The sequence below is a fragment of the Eumetopias jubatus genome, unplaced genomic scaffold (assembly GCF_037043125.1).
Source record: "Eumetopias jubatus isolate StellerSeaLion01/CBP00866 unplaced genomic scaffold, mEumJub1_p1.0 scaffold_5, whole genome shotgun sequence".
In the NCBI taxonomy this organism is placed as follows: Eukaryota; Metazoa; Chordata; class Mammalia; order Carnivora; family Otariidae; genus Eumetopias; species Eumetopias jubatus.
Genome location: NW_028274811.1, coordinates 108563388 through 108587802, shown reverse-complemented (window position 1 = coordinate 108587802; position 24415 = coordinate 108563388). Strand labels below are relative to the sequence as shown.

The 24415-nt window shown below is 48.5% G+C and overlaps 1 protein-coding gene across 1 annotated transcript; it reads left to right on the top strand.

The window, feature by feature from the left end:
- The first annotated feature begins 649 nt into the window (after positions 1-649).
- Positions 650-14538, top strand: SAP30L (SAP30 like). The gene is made up of 4 exons (XM_028106588.2): positions 650-1408; positions 5299-5421; positions 7601-7699; positions 9267-14538. The coding sequence occupies exons 1-4, from the start codon at positions 1211-1213 to the stop codon at positions 9393-9395; spliced, it is 549 nt and encodes a 182-aa protein (XP_027962389.1). The 5' UTR covers positions 650-1210; the 3' UTR covers positions 9396-14538.
- Positions 14539-24415: the final 9877 nt, after the last annotated feature.

Sequence of the window (24415 nt, the reverse complement as noted above, 5' to 3'; positions counted from 1 at the left end):
GACCCTCATCATCTCCTCTGCACGTCTTTCCACGTATCTGTACCGGGTTGTCCCTCAGTCTTTCCCGCCTTGTCTGGCTTTCTGTCCTATTTCAACCATCCTACCTCCCACCGGTCTACGGGTCCTCTGGCCCTGGTTCTTCGGTTTTATCCTGTCTGCCCTTCTCATGACAGAACTTCTATCCCCGAAAGGTTCCCCCCTCAAATACCCCTCCCTACGTTTGTCCCTCCGCACCCCCGCCCACGTCTGTACTTCTGTACGCCCCCTAATGTGCTCCTCTGTTCCCGGAGTCTGGCCCTCGGTCCAGCCAGGCCCCTGCTCACCAACCCTCCCCCAGCCTGAAGAGTGTGCGGCCCCGTTCCCCGCCCGCACCCTGGTAACTCTTCCCTCTTCCACTTTCTCTACTTTGAACCCATCCCAGCAGAGTCCAGGAAGTAGCCAGGCGCCGGGGACTGGCGGCGGAGGCCCCCAATGGGGCACGCCAGCGGCGGCAGCGACCCCGCCCAGAGAGCGAACGCGGCCAATGGCCGTGCGGAGGCGGGACTTCCGCTGTCCCGCGGAGGGCGGGGGAGCGAACTGTTGTGGTGCGGAGCGTTGGGCGGGCGGCGGCCGGGCGGCCCAGGGGCTGCCACGGGACTCGGGGCGCAGCCGAGCGGCTGCAGGGGTGGGGCGAGCCTGACGCGCCCCCGCGCCCGGGCGCCGCGGGTTCGAGGCCGGGCCCCGCGCGGGGAGGCCGCGCCACCCCGGGAGAGCTGCCCGGCGGCGAGTTTGCCCCGCAGCCGAAAGAAGGCGGGAGCCGGCGGGGGCCCTCGAAACCCCCTGGCAAGCCGGGCCCGGAGTCCCCGGGGAGCGGCTGCTTCCTGGGACGCCCTCCCGGACGCCCCCGCCGAAGGGTAACGGTTCTGGGCCCCCGGCAGAAGGCGCCTCCGGGTGACCCCCGGCGGGGCCCTGCGAGCCGCGGGAGCCAACCCCGGGGCCTCGAGCGGGGAGGAAAGGGCTTTCCAAACGCGCGGAGCCGGGGGCCGAAGGAGCCGGAGCGCGGCGGAGCGGAGCCGGGCCTCCCGGGCGCGGGGCAGGGCAGCGCCTGGTCTGGGGACGGACTCCGGGACCCTCGGGTGCGGGGGCCTCGGCGACCTGCCCCTCGGGGCGCGCGGCCGCGGAGTGGCCTACAGGGGATCCTCCCGCAGAGGGGCCGGCCCGGGGCGGGGAGATGAACGGCTTTAGCACTGAGGAGGACAGCCGCGAAGGGCCCCCCGCCGCCCCCGCCGCCGCCCCGGGCTACGGCCAGAGCTGCTGCCTCATCGAGGACGGCGAGCGCTGCGTCCGGCCCGCGGGCAACGCCTCCTTCAGCAAGAGGGTCCAGAAGAGCATCTCGCAGAAGAAACTCAAGCTGGACATCGACAAGAGCGTGAGTCCGCCCCCGCCCCTTCCCCTGCCCCCTTTGGGTCCCCGCGCGCCGCCGCCCTCCGGCCGCTGTCCCCGGCTGCGGGCCGGACCCCGGGGCCCTCCCTGCCCTGGGCCTCGCCGCCCTTTCTCTGCAAACTGGGGAGTTGCACTCGGGATTTCAAAGGCCGCTTCAGCGCAGACAGGCTCGGACTGGGATTCTGACCAAATCCGGGAGGTTGGGGGCGGGAGGAGGGGGGCTTCCGAGGACCTTTCCTGCCTGGGAAGATTTGACAACAGTTTAGGGCTTGTTGTATTGGTTTAGATATTGGGGCCCGGAGACCTGGGTTGATTCTGTTGGCCCACGAAGAAGCAAGTGTTGGGGAGAGGGTGATGAAGGGACCCGGCTCTTCTTCAACTTTTCTCTCCTTCTCGGAACCCTGTTATTCCTTCAGAAAAGGAAAGGTGGCAGTTACTTCCCACTCCCCCCACCACCCCCACCCCCCACCACCCCTGCCGCGGCCTCGGCTTCTGGGCTTCTGCAGAGGGTCACCGAGCTCGCTGCTTCGCATGCAGCTGTGGGGGAAATAGGATTTTGAAGGATGTGGCAGAAATAAGGCCAAGGCCAGGTCTTGGGTGGAGGCTCTTTGCAACCCAGGTGACGGGGAGGAAGAAAATCAATTTTCTTAGGGGTAGCTTCTGTAGAAAGGCGTTGGGGGAGGGGGCTTTAAATTTGAATAGAATAGCCCTGTGTTTTGTGCCTAATTATAGTAAAACTTTTCCTGTTATATTTCACCACTTCTAGTTAACAATTCTAAAGATGTGCCTATTGTCAACCAATTAAGAACTTTTTAGTTTGACATCTGTTGCTGCAAGCCTTAAGTGGCTGCCTTGTGATTAGGAATTGGAAATGAGTTAAGGGGGTATTTAATATTCAGGTAGAACTGCTAAAAGCTCAGGTGGTTAACATCCATTCTCTTTTAGGACCAAAATTCCACTGTTGGGGGAAATTAGAGATTGCTTGTTAAACTGAAAGGACACGCACTTTTCTACTTTGGATCTTACAGTTGAAACTGAGGCCCAGAGATAAGAAGTGACAGAGCCAAAGTCACACAGTGACTAAGAGGCTGGTTAATTTCTTAAACCCATTATCTGACTTACTTCCAAGCCCCATGCATAAGCTTTGATGAAGTCCTAATAAATAAAGTCTTCCCACCTCTTCTTCCAGGCTCTTCCCTCCCACCCCCAATTTTTTTATTTATTTTTTTACGTTAACAATTGCAGTACCTTTGCCACTCTTGAAAGATGCTATTTTTTAAAATGGCTGGGGGTGAGTTAATGGCTTTCTTACTACAAATCTCTATCAACGAATGAATGAAAAGATTTCATCAGAGAGCAAACAACTGGCTAGACACTAACGTCCAGATTAGGACACGTGTTGAAGCGAAATGCCTAATTCTAACAGCAGTGAATTCCTCCGCTTGGAAACACTGCCTACCTTTCGTGTAGGTGGTTGGGAGCCTTTACTTGAGCAGCTTATAATATTTTCCTGTCCTTAAAAAAAAAAAAGGAAGGAGGGAAGGAATTTCCAGTTCTTTTAAAGCCTTGGATGCCATGACATGTGAACAATTGTGTCGCTGCCACTGGGGCACCATTTACCCAGTGACCCCACTGGAGAACCTGTGCTGAGCTGTGTTGGTGGTTTCACACACACTGTCTACAAGAGAGGCAGCAGGAGCCTCGCCCTGGAGTTCCCCAAACATAGTGCTTCTGGAGGAGGAGTGTCTCAAGGTGGGATCACGCAGTATGTTTCAAGGTGGTGGCGCAGAATCATTTCTGAACGGGATTCTACTTCATTCTCACAGGCTTGGGCAGGAATTCAATTCTGAGTAACTGCCATGTTACAGGAATTTTTAGCTGTTGCAGAAAGTTAAAACAGAAAAGAAAAACACTGGAACCTTTGCTACCATCCTCCTTCCTCCACCTGTAGCCCCCAAAGGCCACTGAGCTCTGAAATTTCTGAAAACCAGTACGTACTTGAAAATGGTTAAGAAGAAATAATGACTATTTATCTTGGAAAAGGGCCTAGCAGAGAACCTTTTTAAATAATAGCACCAGAAATCCAGCTCAGGCAGCTTAAACTCATTTCATGTAGACATTGGCCATGTGCTATGAGTTATTAATATATAACATGCTTTCAAACATTCCTCCAATTGACATATTTCTGCTTTATTCTGGAGAAAAGTGGAAGTTGAAAATAGTATAAAGAAAATGCTGGGGTAGGAAAGGACATGCACAAGGGGTCAGAAGGCCTGGGTGACTGACCAGATCATAACCCCATCTGTGTGGCTTCTGTTTATCTCCGTAGAAAATGAGATTGGGGCCAGTGGGGTTACACTGGTGATTGCTAAGTTCTCTTCCATCCAGAATTCCATTATTCTAGTGTCCTGACCTGAAACCTCCCAGCCACAGCTTCAGGAAATCACCTCTTCCACCTGTTCTCCTACCAAGTGTGTCCCTCTATGAATTTGAGGAGCTGCTTCATCTCAGAGTTCGCATGTGGAACTAGCTAACAGGAGGGCCAGCTTCCCATCAGGGAGGGATAGTATGCTTTCTTCCCCGGTAGCAGCATGTCCGATGCACTGTACATCAGCTAGGAGGGATTCGTTGGGACGGTGACACTGGCTGTGTCCTAAAGTCCTTTGGCAGAGTGGATGCCGGCAAGGCTACTTGAATTTGTGACCATATGTAAAAGGTGGCTTTTGCTGGCCGAAGCTGCTCTCAGACAGGAGGGACCGCGTGTGCTGGTACAAGTACGCTTAGAGAATGCCTGCTGTCTGCAAGATGCGGCCACAGTATAAACTGAAAAGTGCTCCGGACTCACTAATCCAACCCCATGGAAGTGCTGCTTCATTGGACTAAAAAAGCAGTTTTCATTATTTTCTCCATGCAAAGATCTGAATTAATTGATGCTGGCTTCCTATCAGCTTAGTTTTGTCTTTAAGAATTTAAGGAATAAATTCAAATTCAGAAGTCTCTCAAGAACATTTGTGTCCATCTGTTCCAGTGTCAGGACCCCCAAGTCATTGACACAGGCACTTTGTTTCTGTTAGGGTTTTGAGTGGCTCCCCCAGCCCACACTAGAAAGTCGGCAGTAGCATCCAGCTTCTTTCATGTGGTTTCTGGGAGAAAGAGACTTTCTGCATCTCTTCCCACTTCTCTTTGTGGACCAGATGTGTGGTGATGCAAGGAGTATTATTCTGATACACAGGAATAAAGTTTTTCAGATGTCGTCCTACAGTAGGAGCTGTTGTCAGTGTAAAAATAGGAAGTCCCGTCTACCATTACCACAGTCCCTTCTTTCCTCCTTCCTGGGACAGTACAGTGCCTTCCAGCCCATTGTAAATTCATAACTCCTGTAAGTCACATCACTCTCTGTTTCAAAAACCTTGGGGGACTCTGTCTAGTCTGAAGGAAAGTCTAAGCAGTTCTCGTGCCCCCACCCCTGAATCTCTTGGTCATCCATATTTGAAACTCTTAAGTCTTGGCTCGTCTTCCCATCTGGAATGCTTCCTGTCTACCCATAAATCCTCCTGTTTAGTCAGGGACCTCTACACTGACTATCCCAGCCACAGGCCTCTCTCCCTTGGCTGAACCCCTGCCATTTATTATCTCTAGCCTTCAGGGGGAACTTAGTTTATAAACTGTTGCCCAGTGTGATGGTAGTGTTTGTGTCCCTTTGTTGGCTTCTTGTTCTTCACCTCAACAGTAAACTTCTGGAAACTAGGGCCTCCATGTTGTTCTTCCTTCTGTCTCTCTAATGCCTGGCAAAGAAGAGAAGCCCCATAGTTCGGTAGATACCTGTTGCTGTTCCCATGGAATTGGCAAGTCTCACTTTAATTTGCTTCCCATCAGGTAAGACACCTGTATATCTGCGACTTCCACAAAAATTTCATCCAGAGCGTACGAAATAAAAGGAAGAGGAAGACAAGTGATGATGGCGGAGATTCTCCTGAGCACGATACTGACATTCCTGAGGTAAAAGTCAAAGAAGTCCGCCTGAGAAAGCTGGAAGAATGGATTCTAATGTGATCTTTATCTCTGGCATGGTCCGCTTTTTGGATTAAGAAATAATTTTAGTCCCCTTTGTTTTGCTGTGGTTTATCTGAAAAGTGCATCATAGAATCATGGTAATATTGAATCTGAGAGCTGAAAACTTAGAAATCAGCTGGTCTCACTGCCCCATCGTTTTACAGACAGGCACAGAGACCCGAGGTCACACATAGAGTTCGGGACCTCTGGGCCACTGCCCTTTCCACTAGGCCCTACTGCCTTTCCTCAGGAAGCCCCTGATACATTCTTGAATATAACCACAATGTCAAGTTTTTTAAAACTCTTTTTGCCTTTAGAGTTGGAGACTGAGCTTGTATGGATTGGGGGAAGTTACTGGCCCTCTGTTTTCTGATCTGCAGAATGAAGGTGTACATTGTTAGTTCATATCAGCTCTGGTCCCTGGTTCCCCAGCTCTGGTTCCCCAGGAGCCATTCCAAAGTCAGTTATACGGGCCCAGGGTTTCTCAGCCCTGACTCTGCTTTGTCGTGGGGGCTATCCTGTGCATCACTGGATGTTTAGCAGCATCCCTGGATTCTGCCCATTAGATGCCAGTCACCAAAGTAGTGACCATCAAAAAATGCCTCCAGACATTAGAGGATGTCCTCTGGGGGCAAAACCAACCCTTGCTGAGGACCATTGCCCTGGACGATGAGACCTAGGCTTCTTGAACCTTCAGGGTGCCGGTGCCTATTGAGCAAGGCTACAGAAAGGAGTATTGGATTTTTTTTCTAAGTTGTTTTCACTTAAGACTCAGCAGAAGAAAACCCGTTTGTAATGTACATTGACTATTTGACACGTGAATATTTCATAAGGCAACCGCCTGTTAGCACTCAGAGTGGAAATGACTGCGTAGGAATAGAAAGAGTAGGCGGGCCTCTGCAGATGTGGAGAAAGCCTTTGAAAATATGGTCCTTTCCCTCTGCCCCTCCCTGTATCCCTTTTTCTGGCATTGGTTTACAGTATTTTTCTATTGCCTTCAGCATTGGTATTATTATTTCATAAAGAAATGGATGTATTCAATTTCAGTGCTTTTTACAAAAAAAAAAAAGGGGTTTGAGGAATGTTTTGAAAAGAATGAAGGACTTTGGTCCCTCATATTGATCATTCATTTTGTTTTTAAGTGCTCTCCACCTGCCTGAAGCAAGAACATCTCTTTTAGAGGCAGGTAAAAGCAGCCCAACTTTCTGGGCCTTCAATACTTAATGACTGTGCAGCTTTCCTCTCTTCCTGTGTTAGAAAAAAAGGGGGGGTCCTTTCCCTCTGTTATCCAGTCATTTGCAGGGACCCCAGCCTAACCTGCTGATTTGTATATTCACCACGGTAGCTTTCGAGTTTTCTCTGGAGAGTTGTTCAGGGTTCTGACACCTGAAGGCTGAGCCTAGGGAAGAACTCTGGGAACAGGAGTACCTCCCGCTGTCCTATCTCACGCCCCTCCATCTGGTCTGCTACCAAGCTCAAGCCTGTCTTCCTCCAGGATGCCTGTCTGGGTTTACCTTTGCTCCCCATGCTTGGTGTCCCCCTCTGGTATCACCAGCTTCCAAAGCTCAACTTGAGCATCTCATTTCCGATCACGGCTACAGCACGGTCGCCTACACCCCCCATCAATCTTCCCTACAAACCACCACTAGATCCGTCTTCCTGAACGTCACCCCCCTACCACCTATGGTCGCTCCTTCTGCTTTTCAAGACATGTTACCCTCCAGTCTCACCTTTTAAACCCATCGTGATTGCCTATGACACCCGAGTCTGTCTCTTCATCTCCTGGCTTTCTGTGCTCATGGTCTTCTCTCTCATTCCCTAGTCTAGTCCTGTTACTTGCCGCCTCTCTAAGCCCTGCTCTCCTTAGCTCTAAGTTTCACCGCCTCTGTGAGCTTCCTGGGACCACCCCTCCCCAGCTAGAACTCTTTTTCCACTGTTTTGTTTGGTTTTTTTTTGGTTCTCCCAGCCAGTTATTAGTCCTCATGGACCATTTCTAAGACATCTCTGTAGTCCTCTTCCCCCCTCCCCCCGCGCCCCTCCTAGTGTAGTGCTGGGCACGAAGTGTGCTCCCGGTGAGCCGTGGCTAGTCAGGTGATGGATAATGTGTTTCTCCTCTTCTCTCCAGGTTGATCTGTTCCAGCTGCAGGTGAACACTCTACGGCGTTATAAACGACACTACAAATTGCAGACCAGACCAGGCTTCAATAAGGCCCAGTTAGCAGAAGTAGGTAGACAAATTGCACTGCAAAAAGAGAGAGCCAGCATTGTGCTTCTGATGGTGACCTTGGTTCTCCCTGCTGCTACGTGTGTCTGTTGATCATAATGCCCTGCAAGTAACTTCCTAGTTCTGCAAGTAACTTCCTGTTCCTTCTCTCGTACAGTCTAGAATCCCACACCTGTAAGACCTGGAAAGGCCCTCTTTCTATAAAAGAAACCATGGCACTGAGAGAGGAAAAAACTTGCTTAAAATCACACAGCAAATTAGTAGTAGAACTGAGCCTTGAATCTCCAGACTCCTGATTATAAGTTCTGAGTGTGCTTTTGTTTGTGCATTTGTTTGAATCTTGTTTTGTAAGATTCCATATAAATATGGTTCTTCCTCCACATCCAGTGTGTCAGATTAATCACCCCAAAACCTTTGCTCATATTCTGTGGGAGCTATTCTTTTTCTTTAGTTTTTCCTTTGATTTCTTCTCTGATGTTGGTAATGGAAGTATTTATTATAATGAATAGAACCCAAGAAATTTTTCTCTTACCCTGAGCTCTTAGTACAATTCAGAGGGGGAGGAATGCTCTATTGGCCCTTATTTGAACATACTGACAGCCTGGCTTGATACTTCTGTCCTGTTGGCATTTGTGCGGGTTTCCTCTCGTCCCTCTTTTCTCAATGTGCTTTTCTGCCTATTGTTGAAAATACGGAAGATGGAAAAAAGAACAACAGAATGCTACCATCCAGAGGTCACCACGCGGTGGTGCTAGTTCTCGGACTCTTGATCTGTCCTAGCTCCCTCAGTCCATTCAAAGATTTCCTTAAAGTTTGACAGCCCCATTGGTTTTTGGTCTTTCCTTTAGGGGTTTCTTGCTGATCCATCATTTTTTCTTAAACTTCCTTCCCCAGCATCTAGATAAAACAGAGATCGAAGAGCACAACTCTTTTCTACTTTAAGGTCACATCACCCATTTGGCAGCATTCCCCTGCTGAAAGGGATGGGATGAGGTGGGGCAAGGGCAGACCTGCATTATGAGGACTTGTAAAACCAAGCCAAGTGTCAGGAGCACACAGTAAATGACGAATTCTTTTTCGAATGTGATGTGTTTTTCAAGTGGCAGCTATGTAGTATTTAGATGAATTCTTGGGTCAAACACTTATATCTGTCCCAACTGGCTATTCATTTGACACAGTTTTAAAAAGACGCTTTTCTGCCCGGTGGTGCCAGGGCCTGAGAGCTGGTGATGGTAGCAGCTAGCCAAGCAGAGCCATCCCCACCTAACTCCTCCTTGGGGGTGCCCTTGAGATTATGCCATGATGGACAGTTAGCTGCCACTGAAATAGAACTGCACCTTGTCAATGTTGTGGGTTCAAGCGCTGCTTTTGGAAGCCTTGAAACCAAGTCACCCAGCCGCCTGGGAGAGAAGGGCATCTTGAGTTCTGCAGCACTGAGTTCTGCAGGGATCATAACCCCCTCCCTAGCTCTGGAAGCTAACCCCTGCTCCGTCTTTTGCACAGTTCAGAATTTGTGGTCCTGATGTATACGATGCTTTAATGGACTCTGGTGTTTTCCCCCACGCAGACTGTCAGCCGACACTTCAGGAACATACCTGTGAATGAAAAAGAGACGCTCGCCTACTTCATTTACATGGTGAAGAGTAACAAGAGTCGGCTGGACCAGAAATCAGAGGGCGGCAAACAGCTTGAGTGAGGATCAAGTGCATCAAGGAATGAAGTATAATGCTGAACGCACAGGTGAAATCTACGTGTAAGCCCGTAAAGACTGTTCAATTTTATTGTAAATAAAAAAGTTTGAATGATGAATACTGTAAATCTTTTTGGTCAGGAGGATTATATTCTCATGTTCAGCATGTGCATACAAAGACTTTCTTTTAAGGCAACTACCGGACTGAAAAAACAAGATCGCTGAGAGATTTAAAAATGATGTATTGCAGCATTCAACAACGCATTAAGTCAATTCTACCGGAAATGTGGGATAAAAAATATCCTGGTACTCACCTTGTACGACCACTCTGCCTTGTGTGAGGTATAGGCCTGGAAGAGCAGTGGGGTGCAGCTAACCAGAGAGGCACGAGTAGACCCCAGTCTGGTGGGCACAGTCGTGCCCCGCTTTGTTGCCGGCTGTGTCGTTGATCAGCAAATCGGTTTGACAGTGGTCTCCCTCACTGGCCGCTGCCCGGCACACAGTAAGCACTCAGTATGGGTGGCCAACTGCCAGCCTGGTAGCATCTGCTTCACACCTCCAGTTAATGAGACCTTTGCCATTTCTGTGGCTCACCACTTAACTTCTAGAATGTGGAGGAAATCCTGATGCACCAACAGGAGGTTTCTCATCAGAAGAGGATTTGAGGGCAGTCGCAGGCACCAAGCTATGTTGGCGGAGAGGTTCCAGAAACACTGATGCAGGGGCCCTCACGGGAGATGCAGCTCTTTGTACATCACTCTGTGCTTTACTCTTTGGGGTGAAATTATAAAGTATGACTTCAGTCATCCTCCTAGGCCATAAATACTTTGATAAATGGAGATATTTAGTGATTTGGGGCTCGTGTTTTCAGAAATACTAATCCTTAGTTCACAACCACCAAGAAAACTGCCAAGGATCATGTGATTCCTGCTCAGAAGTCCACTTCTGGGATAAAAGGTCTGACTGGCCGTGACTCCGTGGGCTTGGGGTCACCAGCAAATCATGGGTTTGAGCAACAAAGGTCAGTGCCATCTGATACTCATTTTTGTGAGCCGTTTACCTCCCTCGGGGGGGCCGGAGATTGCTACAACAATTTTTTTTAAATATGAATAATTACCTGATTTTTTTTTTGAAGTTCAAAAACTCAGATTCCTGTATCTTACCATATCAGAGCCAAAGTCTCCTTTGAAAACAAAGCTTTATATCCAAAAGTATGCTTTTGCAAAAGTTTCTAAAGCGTGCGCTAGGGGACAAAGGGTATGAATAGGGGATGGAAGAAAAGACCTTGGATTCCGGGTTCTGACCGTCGTGACACGTGTTGCGGTCAAAAGCGTCATCTTCTTACTCAGTTTTAATTGTCAGTGCTTTCTTAGGCCTTAAATTATAAAAGGAGCCGTGGATGGCCTATCCCGGCAGAGAGTTTTAATGTCTCGTAAATGGCTTACTCTGAGCATCAGCACAGAGAAGTCCGAACACAACCCCCGCTAAGCAGGGCGGTGCAGTGTCTGAAGGCTGGGTTCTGCGGGGCAGAGGACCGTGCTGTCTGTGGATTGGGGACAGGCCACCCCCTCACTAAATTGCAGTGTGTTCCATTGCAGCAAAGTGTGCACCAGTGTTCAAAAATCATGTCTAGCAGATTGCAGCCTTTTTAAATATGTATAAACGAATGTACATAGAACATATTCTAGGCTATGAGGCGATCTTATTTTAATACACCCAGCTGTGGATGGCACATCAAGGTGCTCTCTGAGTGTTTTTAGTCATTCAGATTCAGTATGTAGAGACTGTCTCACTGCTTATAGCTGAAGGATGTTGATGTGCAGACATCAAGAAGCTCAAAGTTCTGTTGCTTATATAGGTTTTTCTCCTGAGAGACTGAGTTAGAAAGTCTTGAAGGCATCAAACACCAGGCCCCCTTTGTCAAGGGGAGTGTGTTCTCATCGGGCCACAGTTTGGGGGGCAGATGGCACCTACAGGTGAAGGCATGGGTAACCTGCTCTCTGGAAATGTCCATCTCTTACTGAGAAAATGTATCTTTCTGACGTTGAAGTGAAAATCGCCGATGTGTAGGTCATGTCACTATTTCTCTAACAGCAAATCTGTTTCCCAGTTGAGGGAGACAACAGTACATTTCTGTACAAGAAGCTGTGGTGTTGGGATCCATCTGTTCCCGTGTCTCTAAGAATATTTTTGTTCCAGTGTGAAGCCTGGGGAAACGCTCACCTTCAGCCAGATGCTCTGCGCACCTGAGTCCACCCTGCCACCTTCCCTCAAAAGAGAGGTGCTTTTGGAAAATAGAGGCTGTGGGTATCTTTTCAACTTTTGAAAACATGTCATATGAGAGAAAGGACAAAGCTATATGAACTTACGATTTTCTTGTGTGCAGAAATCTGTTCTTTCATCAAACCACTAAGCCACTTGCCTTAGCCTCTTCTGCAGTTTCCCAAGGCTTCATCTGTGGGCAGGAGACTTCTGCCTGTTAGAAATGGCTCCGAAGCAGTGGAGTTTGGGGAAAGCAGCGTTCATCTTGGCTGCCTACATTTTTATACACCTGCCAAGGACTCTTGCGCTTCTCTCCACCTATAATGTTGCAACATTGCCTTCTCTCCTCTTGGTGCTCCTGGGCAAAACTGGAATGGAAATCCAGAGCTGACCTTGTCTTCTTAAAGAGTACGGTTCCTGCCTCGGTCCGGCTTGGTATGGTTCTTTCATATACCCTGAAGGTTGTCACGTGGAAATGCCAGTATCCTGCCACTCATGTTGCTTCGATTTAGGGTTTTAAAAAAACAAATGGACAAACTTCTTATTTCAGCAAACTCTTAGGTTGGCAACATCACGGGAAAAAGCTCATAGCCAAATCCCACGAGAGATTGAAACCAAAGGCGTCAGGATTGGCATTGTAAAATGACAAGGAATTTCACTTACGTGTTAGAGCCACCAAGTTGTCAGAAGTTCCTGTCGTAGCTAAATACTCACTGCTAGGCTTCCAGAGAACAGATATCAATAATCGTTTGCAGCTGGAATGTTGCATCTAACCTTGGCATTTCAGCTGCTTATTTTGTGGGAACTTTTTGGTTAATATCCCGCAGGACAACTGCCTGGTGGAAGGGAGAAAGTAGGAGAGGGTACTTACTCGAGGGGTCTTGTCTGTTGAAATAGGCTGTCCAGACCATGGATCCCAGAGAAGTTGCTCCATGGAAGTCACCTGAAGGCTCTCGGTCGTTATGATGGTGAGATCCAAAAGTTGGGAAAGGGTCTTTAAGTCATCAGTCCAGTCTTCCCACAGGTGCTGACATTCTGCCTACAACTGTCCCACCAAGGGTTTGAGCAGTGTGGGCTTAAACACCTTTGAGGTCAGGGAACTCACTACCTCCTGGGGAAGCCTGCTCCATCTCTATAAACCTCTGGCTTTTCTGTGTTCTCTGTCATTTCCATCTTAGTCTCTGCCCAGCAGGGGCCGTGTGGAACAAGTTGTTCATCTTGGTCAAGGACCCTCATTGCTGGCACTGCCCGGGGCACGGCAGTTGTCTTTTGGAAGGGAGCAGCTAGCAGATAGATATTTTGGTGTCCTGGCTGTCTTTCCCCTTTAGTATGGGTCCACTTAGTTCCTTGTTGAAGGATGTTGTGGAAACCCCATCAGCCTGGTTCTCCCGTGTTCTTGCGGAAGCTGATGGAGGGGGTCAGGGAGGAGGGGATGCTATCAGCCTGATTAAAAAAATAACCTAAGAAGGGATGGGGCCCTAGTTCTGTGTTTGCCCCACAAAAACTGATGCTCACGTCACTTAGGAAAAGTTTTAGCTAGGAGATTGTAAAATACTGCTCTGTGTGGAGTTTACGGGCTCCATGGCTGCTGAGAGCTTGTACCTTAAGATTTCTGCAAGTACTTCTACACATTGTTTTTATGGAGAAAACAAAGCTTAGGACCTTGGGGGAAGGGCACGTCACATGTCTCTGTGTCTAAGAAGTGCCATATTTTCAAGCTGGAAAGTCTTGTTACTCTTGCCCCATCATTCATTTTGAAGACAGGAAACTGACATTGAGGACGACCTGTCTGAGTCACGGGACACTGTCTGGACTAACCTCCTGTCCTTCTGACCTGTCCAGAGCTCTTCTCACTCTGACTTGCACATGACTCGAGTCCTGTTCAGAGTAAGCTGCCTTCAGATATTTGCGACCTTGCCACTGAGCAGAGAGGTCCCCAAGGCCAGCCTGGCTCCCAGGGCCTGTGAACCAACCTGCTGGACTCAAGGCTGTGTGACACGATCAGGAAAGCAGTTGAGTTTTGCCAAACGAACGTGAGGGGAGAACAGAATTAGCTGATGATTTAAGACCAGAGTTCAGAAGTCCTGGCGGGAGGTGTAGTGTTGTCCTAGAATGGAAATTCTCATGAAATGGGCTTGCTCTGAGATCTGTTGGTCAGACTTCTGCCTTACAGGTGGTCCTTTGGGCTTGTGTCATTCGGTCAGCCCTGAGTCCGACAGACACCACTCTGAGGCCCTGTGATTCGCGGCCTCCCAGTCCCCATTACTGGGCTCGACAGTTGAACCGAAGGACAGGTGAACTCGAGGTCATGGCCCGGGAAGCATGGTGCTTTGGGGCGCCTTTTTATTCCCTTCATTTCATTACAGACCGTTTCCAAGTTCAAGGTGAGGAAGGGTAAAGTTGATCTGACGTTTTGAGGTGGAGTTTAGTCTGGGGCCCGGTGGGACCTCTTCCTAAGGTAGAAATGTCTACACGCCGTTATTTCATCTAGCTTGTGTCCTAAACCACGAAGCCTTTGGTTGCTCTCACTCCACGAGCACCTCGTCACCAGGGGTGGAGGGTTGTGCGGGACCCCTGCTGTACGTGTCTGCTGTCTGTGATGCCCATCGGAATGTTTTCGCCGTGTGGGTTTGTGTTGCATTTTGTAACTGCCTTATCAAAAAGCAAGTGCCCTTCCATTCCAGGCCTCCTCATATTGTACTTGTTTCCTGCCAAATTCGGAGGATCATTTGTATTTTAATTTTGTAATCTATGGCTCTGTACTGTTGAAAGGCTCTCAATTCTGTGGGGTCTCCTTAGTATGTATGTGACTTTTCATGTTGCAATATCACACAGATGGGATGGCCCGACTTTCGCTCTTAATAAACGATCTGAATGAGTAACGAGAGACACATTCTGTTGTTCTCCTTGACCGTCCACATGGACTTCGGATGCTTTCACTTCCGTATTTGGCCCCAGGCTGTGTCGTACAGCGATCGGTGACGATGGTCTTTCCTCCGGGCTCGAGTACTGGCTCCCACGTTCCCCCCTTCCAATCCCAGTGCACAGCGAGTGAGCTTAGGTGGTGAGGTTGATTCCTGCTCTCTCACTCCTGTGGAGAGAGACTGAGGTGTCTGACCGCCAGAGGCTGGAGCCTGAATGCTGCAGAACATCCCAGATACCCTGAGCAAAAAGAGTTTGCTCGGGGTCTGTAGGTAGCCATCTCTATGGACCCTCAGGAACCTGGCTGGAGGACTGCAAGCCAAAATGCCTGTGGGGGGCAGCTGGGGAACACAGGTCCCTCCTGAGGGCAGTCGCTCCTCAGCTCCAGCCTGTTGTCGCCACGTGGGGATGCCAGCCCTGTGTGGCCACTGCTCAAAATTTCACAAAAGGACCTGGTCTAGATTATCTAGATTATTAATGTTCAGATGTCTCAAAAACATCTCTCACAGGGTGTGGACTAGTGTTTCTTCACATACAGTAGAGGCTTGCTATTTAGAGTTGGTTCATCATCTGAACACTTGTTAGAAATGCAGAACCTCTGCCCCCCTCGCCTGCCAACTGCCTACTGAGTCAGGTCCATGTTTTAAAAAAGTCCTCAGGCAAGTCACATGCTGACGATGGGGTACCTGACCGCGTTTCTCTGGTGGGGGCCCCTGAGGCCACGGGTGGGTGGGGGGCGCGGTGAGGCCCTTGCCCAGCTGCGCCTCGGACGCCAGGCTTTCATTTCATGTCTGCACCTTTAGCGCCCTTCTGTCCTCAGCAGAATGGAAGGGAAGCAATGCAATGAATGTTTGTCTTCGTTGTCTTTGTTAACTAGAGGGAATACACGCTAGCTCTAAAATTTTGAAGGGCCCACCCAAACGGACAGCACAGCTCCTCCCCCTCGCCGCCCCCCTCACCCCCAGGCCACTTCCTTGTGTGGAGGCTGACTCTCAGGAGGCATTTTGGGGGGCAACGAGGGTGGGGAGTCCCAGCTGTCCCTGGGAGCCCACAGGATTCCTGGTGGCTTGCTGCTGAAGGATGCCATCGTTTAGGTGATTCCTGAGGTGATTTCCTTCAGAAAGCAAAGGCAGTTCTACGTTTTGCAGCATGTTGTCTCCCCATGTGAGTGTGACAGTTGCCTCCCTCCCTCTGCCCGCCTCTCTGTTCCTCTCTCACAGAAGCGTCGGGCTGCCCGCTGCACTCTAACCCCACACGTACTGAACTCAGAGAGGTGCTCTGTCCCCAGGCTTCCCCCAGCCTGGCCGACCTCTGCTGGAGTCGACCTCCCATGAGCATCTGTAGACATGGGTTATGATGGCAGGATGGACCCACATCTTCGTGTACAGAAGGTTCACTAGGAACCTGACACCCCTTTTTCAAAATAAACCTTTCAAATATTGAATACCAGATCATCTGAAGTCCAGCGGTTTTGAAAGTGTGGCACTTGCCACCTCCCACCTGCATCAGAATCCCCTAAGAATGCTGTGTACAATGCCAATTCCTGGGCTCCATCCCAGAGTCTCAGAACAGAAAGCCCAGGGGCCGAATTCCAAGAATGTGAATTTTTTAATTTCCCCCATGTAAGACTTAAGCTCGATAAAGTTAAGAATCTGGTCCAGAGGTTTCCCAATCCAGCAGCTTCAGCCTCGTTGGGAATTCTAGCTCAGAGTTCCCAGTGAGACCTAGTAACTCCTCAATCTTCCCGGGGCCCAGGAAACCATTTTTACAAAATCACCTGGTGCATTTATCTGCACATCCCGGTTTAGGAACCACAACCCCGCAAGGCCCAGGGAGAGAAAGTAGCTGCGTTCCACCTGGAACAGCTCAGACGTGTCAGAGCCTGAACAAATCCGAGGACATGCACAGCCACAGGGACACTATTATGAGGAGTCATTGCAATGGATCATCTTCAGTCTGGATAAAACCAGAAAGAAAATAATCCACAGTTCGAGCACCCTGCCCGGCATGGAAGGCAACGCTATAAATGTCTGCAATTGAATCTTCCATTAACCTAACCGTTTTTTAGTTTATGAGGATCTTTCCCATCTAGAAACAAGAATAGCTGCCAAGTGCAGCCTGCCCACCAGACAACACACTGCTGGTTTTACACGCGTTGACTCATTTACACTCACTACAATTATATAGAATAGGGACTGTTGTTAACTCCAGTTTATAGAGGTGTAAATGCAGGCATGGAGAGGAGGAACTTTCCCCGAGTCAAAAAGCTAGAGGCACTCCTGGGATTGGGTCCAAGGGTCATCTGGTCCTAGGGACATGTCAGGGAACTCAGGAATGCCACACTTTGAGGCAGGAGAGCCGGTCAGCCTTGTCCCAAAGTGGATTTACTAAGTGGATTTACTAAACTTTAATGAGGGATTCCTAGAAGTCACTAAGACTCTACTTAGGAAATTTAATAGGGTTTAATGGAGGTTAACAAGGTACATCCAACTTTCCTGCCAGGTTTTTTAACTTACCAGAGCCGAGTGGAGATTAACAAGCTCAGGAGGTGTAAAGGCACCTGCGTGATTTAATGGGGTTAATGAAACTGTCAGAGGTGGGCCGGGAGGGACAGAGCTGGGGCACGCCACTGTTAACCACTCAATCTAGTTGAGGTCAAGAGACATTTATTAAAAAGCTGAAGCCTGCCCTGTCCTGCTATGGGCACCACAGGGGAAGCAAGTCAAAGAAGGCCACAACCAACATGCGGCCATGGTTACTCCTCGGTGGGATTTGGAGTCTTATTTTGTGCCTTTTTGGTGTCGTCTAAATCATTGATAACGGGCATGAATCATTTTCACCAAACCTATAAAATTGCAAAGCAATTCTTCTCCACATGCTTAGTCATGAGGTGACATATTCCTCAAACCTGTAGAAAATAGGTAAAAGCCACAAGAATAAGACAGTCTTAAATTGGGCAGCACTTCACTGGCAAAGGGCTGTCACCCATCGTCTCAGTGGGTTTTGTCACACCCCGTGAAATAGCCATATACAAGGTCACACCGGGCAGTGGGGGAGAGCCAAAGCAAATCCTCTCTTCTGCCTCCCAGCGTGGCGCAATGTCTTCACTGAGCCTTACTACGTGCCAGGCCCAACGCTAAGCACGTTACATGCCTTACGGCCGTCAGAAACAAAAACTATTATTCTACTACCTAGATAAGTTTATTAGAGAGGTGAAATGGCTTGTCCCAGGCCACCAGGACGTGGTGGGGACGAGAGTCAAACACAGGTCTGTCTGGCCTCAAAGTCCAGCGTGCCCTGCTGCTCACTCAGCGGATGAGCTACTATCTCATGGGAGCATTGTTCTCAACAGTGAAGAAGTGGAAACAATCTGTATGTCAAATAAAAGGCAACCGGTTTTAGAAGTATTATGTCTACGTGTAAAATAATCTCTAACGCATGGAAGAACTTTCATCTCAGTTTAGAAATACTAGATAGGTATAGTACATAGGTATATACGCATACGTGTTATATGAACATGAATATATACACATACACACGTAAATACATGCGCGCACGCACACACCTGTGTCTGTGACTCAGGCCGCATCTGTAGGCATATCAAAACATCTACTTCCCAGCTCCATGTATAGCCATACTGTATCTGTATCATATGATTCAGAGGAAGGGAAAAATAGGAAGAAAAAGGCTTTCTGAAAATCAAGGGAGCTTCCTGGAAGAAGAGGCTCCTAAACAGGCCCTTGAAGAAAATGGAAGGTTCCACAGGAGCCTAGGCTGAGGGGAAGTCCAGTCGGGAGGGAAAAGCTCAGATGCCAGAGTGAGGAGCATGGACTTTGGAGTCACCAAACCTACTGTTTTTTTTTTTTTTTAAGATTTTATTTTTATTTATTTGAGAGAGAGAGAATGAGAGAGAGCACGAGAGGGAAGAGGGTCAGAGGGAGAAGCAGACTCCCCGCTGAGCAGGGAGCCCGATGCGGGACTCGATCCCGGGACTCCAGGACCATGACCTGAGCCGAAGGCAGTCGCCTAACCAACTGAGCCACCCAGGCGCCCCACCAAACCTACTGTTAATAAAAATCCAAACCAAGCAATGCGATATGGCCAAGAAAATGTTTGAGTATCTGCTGTGTGCCAGGTGTCTGAGGGAATCTGGAAAGGGACTCTGTCCTCCGGGAGCTGGGAATTTCAGAGGAGTTCATTGTGAGACAGGGACGGAAAGTAAACCTTCCACTGCTGAAATCCTAGGGTCTGCGGGGTGGCCTCGGAGCCCCGCACCAGCCCGCCTTCAGATGAAGGGGCCGTGCATAATGGGCTCTTGCCATCTTAGAGAAGCCAGTAAGGCTTAGCGAATGCAATGAGCTTAATTAAGCGAAGGCGGCTAATGAGAGAGACTTTCTGACGGCACATGACTACCGGGAAGATGGGACCATGCTAAAGGAGCAACGGGAGGACCCCGGTGCCCAATCAGACCCCTCTGAGGCTCCTGCTTAGGGGACGGGGGAGTTCAGGGGTGGACCCGGCTTCAGGGCGAGCAGTGCCCTCAGCTGTGCGGGGGTCCAACTCAGCCATGTCAACAAGCAACTGCCTGAAGGCGAAACTGTAAGTAATGAAGCTTAAGGAAGCCCAAAGAATGAGAACTGAGGAAAGCAACACTGACAAAATCCCAGCCTGCCTACTGGGGTTTATCTGCACTAGACCAAGTTGGACCTCACTGAGCCAACTTAAACCGTTCTGAAGAGGCTCCACCACGTTCAACGGTAAGGATGTTTATTTCTGGTGGCTAATATCATTTGATATGATGCATCCTATTTGTGTCTCTAGCAAGGAATATTTCCTTGAATATGAAAAATTGGTCAGGACACCATATCGGCAGAAACAAGAGCTATTATTTGTTAAACACCTACTCAGTGCTAGACACTGTGCTAGGGTCATAATTCTCACACCAATCTGCAAAGAAGCTATCAACATCCCTATTTTTCCAGTGGGGAAACTGAGGCTCAGGGAAGTTAGATGGCTGTCCTAGAGTCTTATGGTGAGCTGGAATTTGAACCTATGTCAGTCTGATTCCTCTGTGCACCGTGTGACCCCTACTACAGAGAGAAGTCGAATACTCACAGTGTGGCAGACATGGAGGGGCAGGAAAGCTCTCAGCAGAACTCGGGATCCCAGCAGTCGGGGGGTTGGGGTGGTTCGTGCAGGGAAAAAGCCCTCCACATCCCATGAGCCCGGCGCAGTAGTGACAGAAGGAGATTGAGTTACCAAGAGAAGATTGTTTTGTTCAGTGGCTCCTATCCAAAGAAAGAGAACAAAACGTATGATGTGTTTTGGACTTCTGTAGGGAAACACAGACTTCTGTCCCAAGGTGACTTTAGGGAAGAAGGCCTCAGAGATCTTGGATTGCAAAACCCCAACATCCCTCAGGAGTAAGCCTCATGCCCAGAACTCCTAGCTCTGGGAACTGTCTGGGTCCCCTCTCTGCTCCCCTGAGCTGCCAAAGGACGTTAGGAAAAGTGGGTCAGGGGCTCCGGGGTCTGGAGTCCTTAACTGGTTTCTCCACACCGAACTCGGAGGAGGGAGTGTGGCCACCAGGTGGCGCCCTCCCCCTAGTGGCAGCCCCAGGCCACAGGGGAAGGCTCAGGGGTATTTTCTGTCCCCTCACAGGAGCTGTGTTCAGTGACTGCTTTGATTCACACCACTGTAAAAATCTAAACAGTCAAGGCAGAAAGGGACTTAGATCTCTGGTGCGACCCCCTCGTTTTACAGATGACACCAAGGTCCGGGGGTGGGGGGCAAGGAAATGCCCAGGGTCACACTGCAGGCTAAAACCCCTTCTCTAAAGCCACTGGGTCTGGTGCTATCCCTACACACCAAGTGTTCTCACACTCCCACAAACACCTCCCACTCCCCACCAATGAACTGCTGGAACTACTCCGAGCCAAGAGCCGTAGCTCAGGGCGTTGGGGGAAGTCATCTCTTCCCTCTTCCCTGCCATTCCCTCTTGCTTCTAGATGAAGCCCTGCAGCCCAACCCCAACTACCACAGAGGCAGTAACGATAGTTCATGTTTACCACTGCCTATTCTGGGCTAGCCTGAGAGCTTTCCAATCATCATCTAATCATTACTGGGTCATCACATCTCCGTGAGTCATTCTGCTTTCCCTTTTACAGAAGAGGAAGGGCTCTGGGGCTCAGAGAGGTTAAGAAACCTGTCCAGTGCCACACAGCTTATCCAACCAGCTCATGTGGTTGTTGAGTACAGGCCAGGGGATCAGTCCCAGCCTCCCTGTTGACCTTGGCCCTGTCTCTCGTACTATATTCTCTGTTTCAAAACACTTCAAAAAACCTTTTCCCGTTTCAGCCTGACAAGAGTTCTATGGATCGAGGAAAAGCATCATTAGCCCATCTTAAAGATTAGAAAACTGGGACCCGAGAAGATGGGTGGCCCAAGGTCACCTGACACATGGTAGGCTTGGATCTGCAACCCAGGGCTTTACCCACTGTGTGGAATACTCCAAAGGACCCTCCACAGCTCACTGCCCAACTACAGCCCTGCTGATGTCTCCCAAACTCGTGGAACTCAGTGGCTAAAATCGCAGGTTTAGGAGACAGATGAGTTTGGGTGTGCACGCCGGCTGGGCCACTTAGTTATGTGACTGTGAATAGTTACCTACCCTCCGTGGCTGTTAGGAAGCGTAAATGAGCCCATAGATGTTGCACACTGCTCCCTGGTGCACAGTAAGTGCTCAGGAAATGGTGGCTAGTTATTGATATGATTAACTAAAGCTCTGTGTTTAATATTCCTGCTACATGAGCCTTAAGATGTACCTTGTCCCATATGGCAGCCATTAGCCAAGTATGGTTACTGAGTACTTGAAATGTGGTCCAAGCTGAGATGTGCTCTAAGTATAAAATACACCCCTGAATTTGAAGACTTAATATGAAAAAAAGAATGGAAAATATCTCAAAAATAATTTCTATATGGACTACATGTCGAAATTACAGTTTAGACATATTGCATTAAATAAATATATATATAATATATAAGTAATGTAATAAACTATATTGTTCAATTTTATTCCACCTGTTTCTCTTAACTTTTTTAATGTGCCTCCTAGAAAAACTGTAATTTGGCTCACATTTGTGGCTTGCACAGTATTTCTACTGTATACTGCTGCATTACTTTCAGAAATCCCACTACTGCAGCCTGCCTGCCCTGGTTTACCTTAATGATGTGGAATGTAAGGGATTTGAACCAGGAATCCACTCACTGGCTGGGTGCCCTTGGGCAAGTCACTGCAACTTTCTGTGCCAATTGGAAATACAGGTTCGCCCCCTCTCCGGCCCCCCCCCCATCTGAAAGCAGAGCATTCCTATGACACCTTTCGTAAGCCAAAATGGCATAAAGCAAAGGAGTAATTACCATGAATCTATATGGGGGGAAAAAACTGAGCATTCCCAGACCAAAATAAGAACTTCCTAGGCTTCTCTGATACCTTAGGACACATCTAGCTAATGGAGATAGAGCACAGATGCTCACAGGCGCAGGTCAAAGCTCTGGTAGATTCTGATGCTGAGATGCTGAGTGTGGTTCTCAGGAAAGGAGCCTGGTGGGGCCCCTCTCACCACGGGGGGCCTGCGCTGCCTCTTGTAACACCTCACTGCAAAACACACACTGAATGCTATTTTTGCTTTTTGGCTTTTTTCAGAAAAGTGAAAATTCTCTTCTAATTTCTTTTGGTTAGCAGAAAGCAGGTCCTCACATAGGTCTTTCATAAAGTGAAGTAGCAGAGGACAAACTTCTGAAAGGCAGGGGTACCTGTGTGCCCTGACCTTTCCAAAACAAAACAAACCAAAATAAATCCTCAACGCCTCACAGGCTATTGTGGGGGTGAAATAAAATCATAAAAATAGATCTACCAGGGACAATGCACTACTTTGCATGCCTTATCTCATTCAGTCCTCACACAGCCCAGGAAGTTGGGGTCATGATCTCTCCCAGTTTGTAGGTGAGGACACAAGGCTCAGAAATGTTCAGTCACTTGTCCAGAGTCTCTTGGCCACTGTATTGTTCTATATCCTGCACTAAAAGTTGAAGTAAACACAGGGAGAAAAGAATAAAATTCCCCGCCGTGACCTTGAGCCAGTCCCTCCATTCTATGGGCCTCGGTTTCCCCTTCCTGTAAAATGAGGGAAATGTTTGGATGGTGGGTAAGAATCTTTGAGGTCCCAGTGTTATGGGGTGCTCTGAACATTTCTGTGAAAACAGGACTTCTGGAACTCTTCGAAAGTCCGATGACTTCCATTGTCCATTCTGTGGGGATAAATGTGCATTTCTGTTTGTTTTAATAACATTTGTAGGAGCTTTATATAGTGTCTATGTCTGCTTACATTAGACGCTGTGTATTATAGTTAAGAGTCTTTCACTATTTCCCATATAAACCTTGTTTTTTATGGGTTTGGGAGAGCTCAGCTGTAAAAACTCCCTTGGCTGAAAAAAAATTTTTTTTTTCAAACAGATTAGGTTTAAATCAGGAGGCTGATTTCAGACACTTCAGACCCTGCATATTTTTTCTTCCTAGTCACTTTTCATTTAAAAATGAGACTGGCTGATTTCTTAGTTTCGTTTCTTTTATGGGGATTTAGCAAGACCATAAGGTTAACTGTTGGTTGTATGATGAGAATGGATCCAGAGCCTTTTCCAAGGGAGCGGGGTGGGGTGGGGGGGCGCTGAAGCCTTCAGACGTCCTTCTAATCCTAGCTCAGTAGCTCAGTCTTCCACTGGATGTGTGACCCTGAGCTGGTCATTGGTCATTTCACCTTCCCTTCTTCCTGGCAGGAGCAGGATTCCTGCACTGAACCCTTCTAGTTTATGGGGAGAAAAACATGCTCGGAGAAGTGGAAGTTCCAAGGAAAGATGAATGCACTATACAAATATCAGAGGCTGGGACAAAGAATAACATGCTGTTTTCACCAGCAGAAAGTAGATTCCTGGAGTGAGAGTGTTACAGTCAGGAGAGAACCCAGAGGTGGAGAAGCCTACCACCTTCCTCACATTATAGATGGGATCCACTCTGAGCTGGGACAGGGGAAGAGAGTTACTGGTGAAGGCTGGGGTTAGAATCCAGATTCCTTCCCAAACCCCCTTCTTTCTTTCTAAACCACCTCACTTTGGGGGCCAAGAAAGGTCCGACTGAGACAGCTATATTTGTATGAACACACACACACATCTTGGAGGTGCTCTGAGATGTGGGGAAAAGCCAAATCTCCAGAGGCAGACAGAGATGCCCTTTGATCCGAGCCAACCCACCTTTTACCGTCTGTGTGACCTTGAACGAAGTCCTTCACCTCTCCGGAGCCCAGCTGCCTCAGTATTAACCTCATGCAATCTTCATGAGGCTTAAATGAAATAATGCATGCTAAGGGCTTAAATGATTTCCTCTACAAATTTTAGTTGTTATGATTATTTCAGGCATTAATAGGTTTTAAATGTAAGAAAAAAAATAAACGTAAGAAAAGATTCTATTTACTGCGTGGAAGGAATAATAAAACTCTTCACAACAAATATTTACTATTGTATGTTAATGGGTGGTGATTATTAGGATTCTTTCATATTCTTATATTGATACGCACAGTGCCTAGCACCAGGTGGGTGCTCAATTCATGTATGTTGAATCAAGTGTACGAAAAGTACACTGGCCACTGGAGAAATTGGAAGGCAATGGCGGTGTAATTTTTTTCGTTGTAAAAGTAATACTTATTCATTGTTTAAAAATGTAGAAAAATATAGCTCAGCAGAAGGAAAAGTCAAAATTATCCCTATTCCCCAAACTCAGAGGTAGAGGT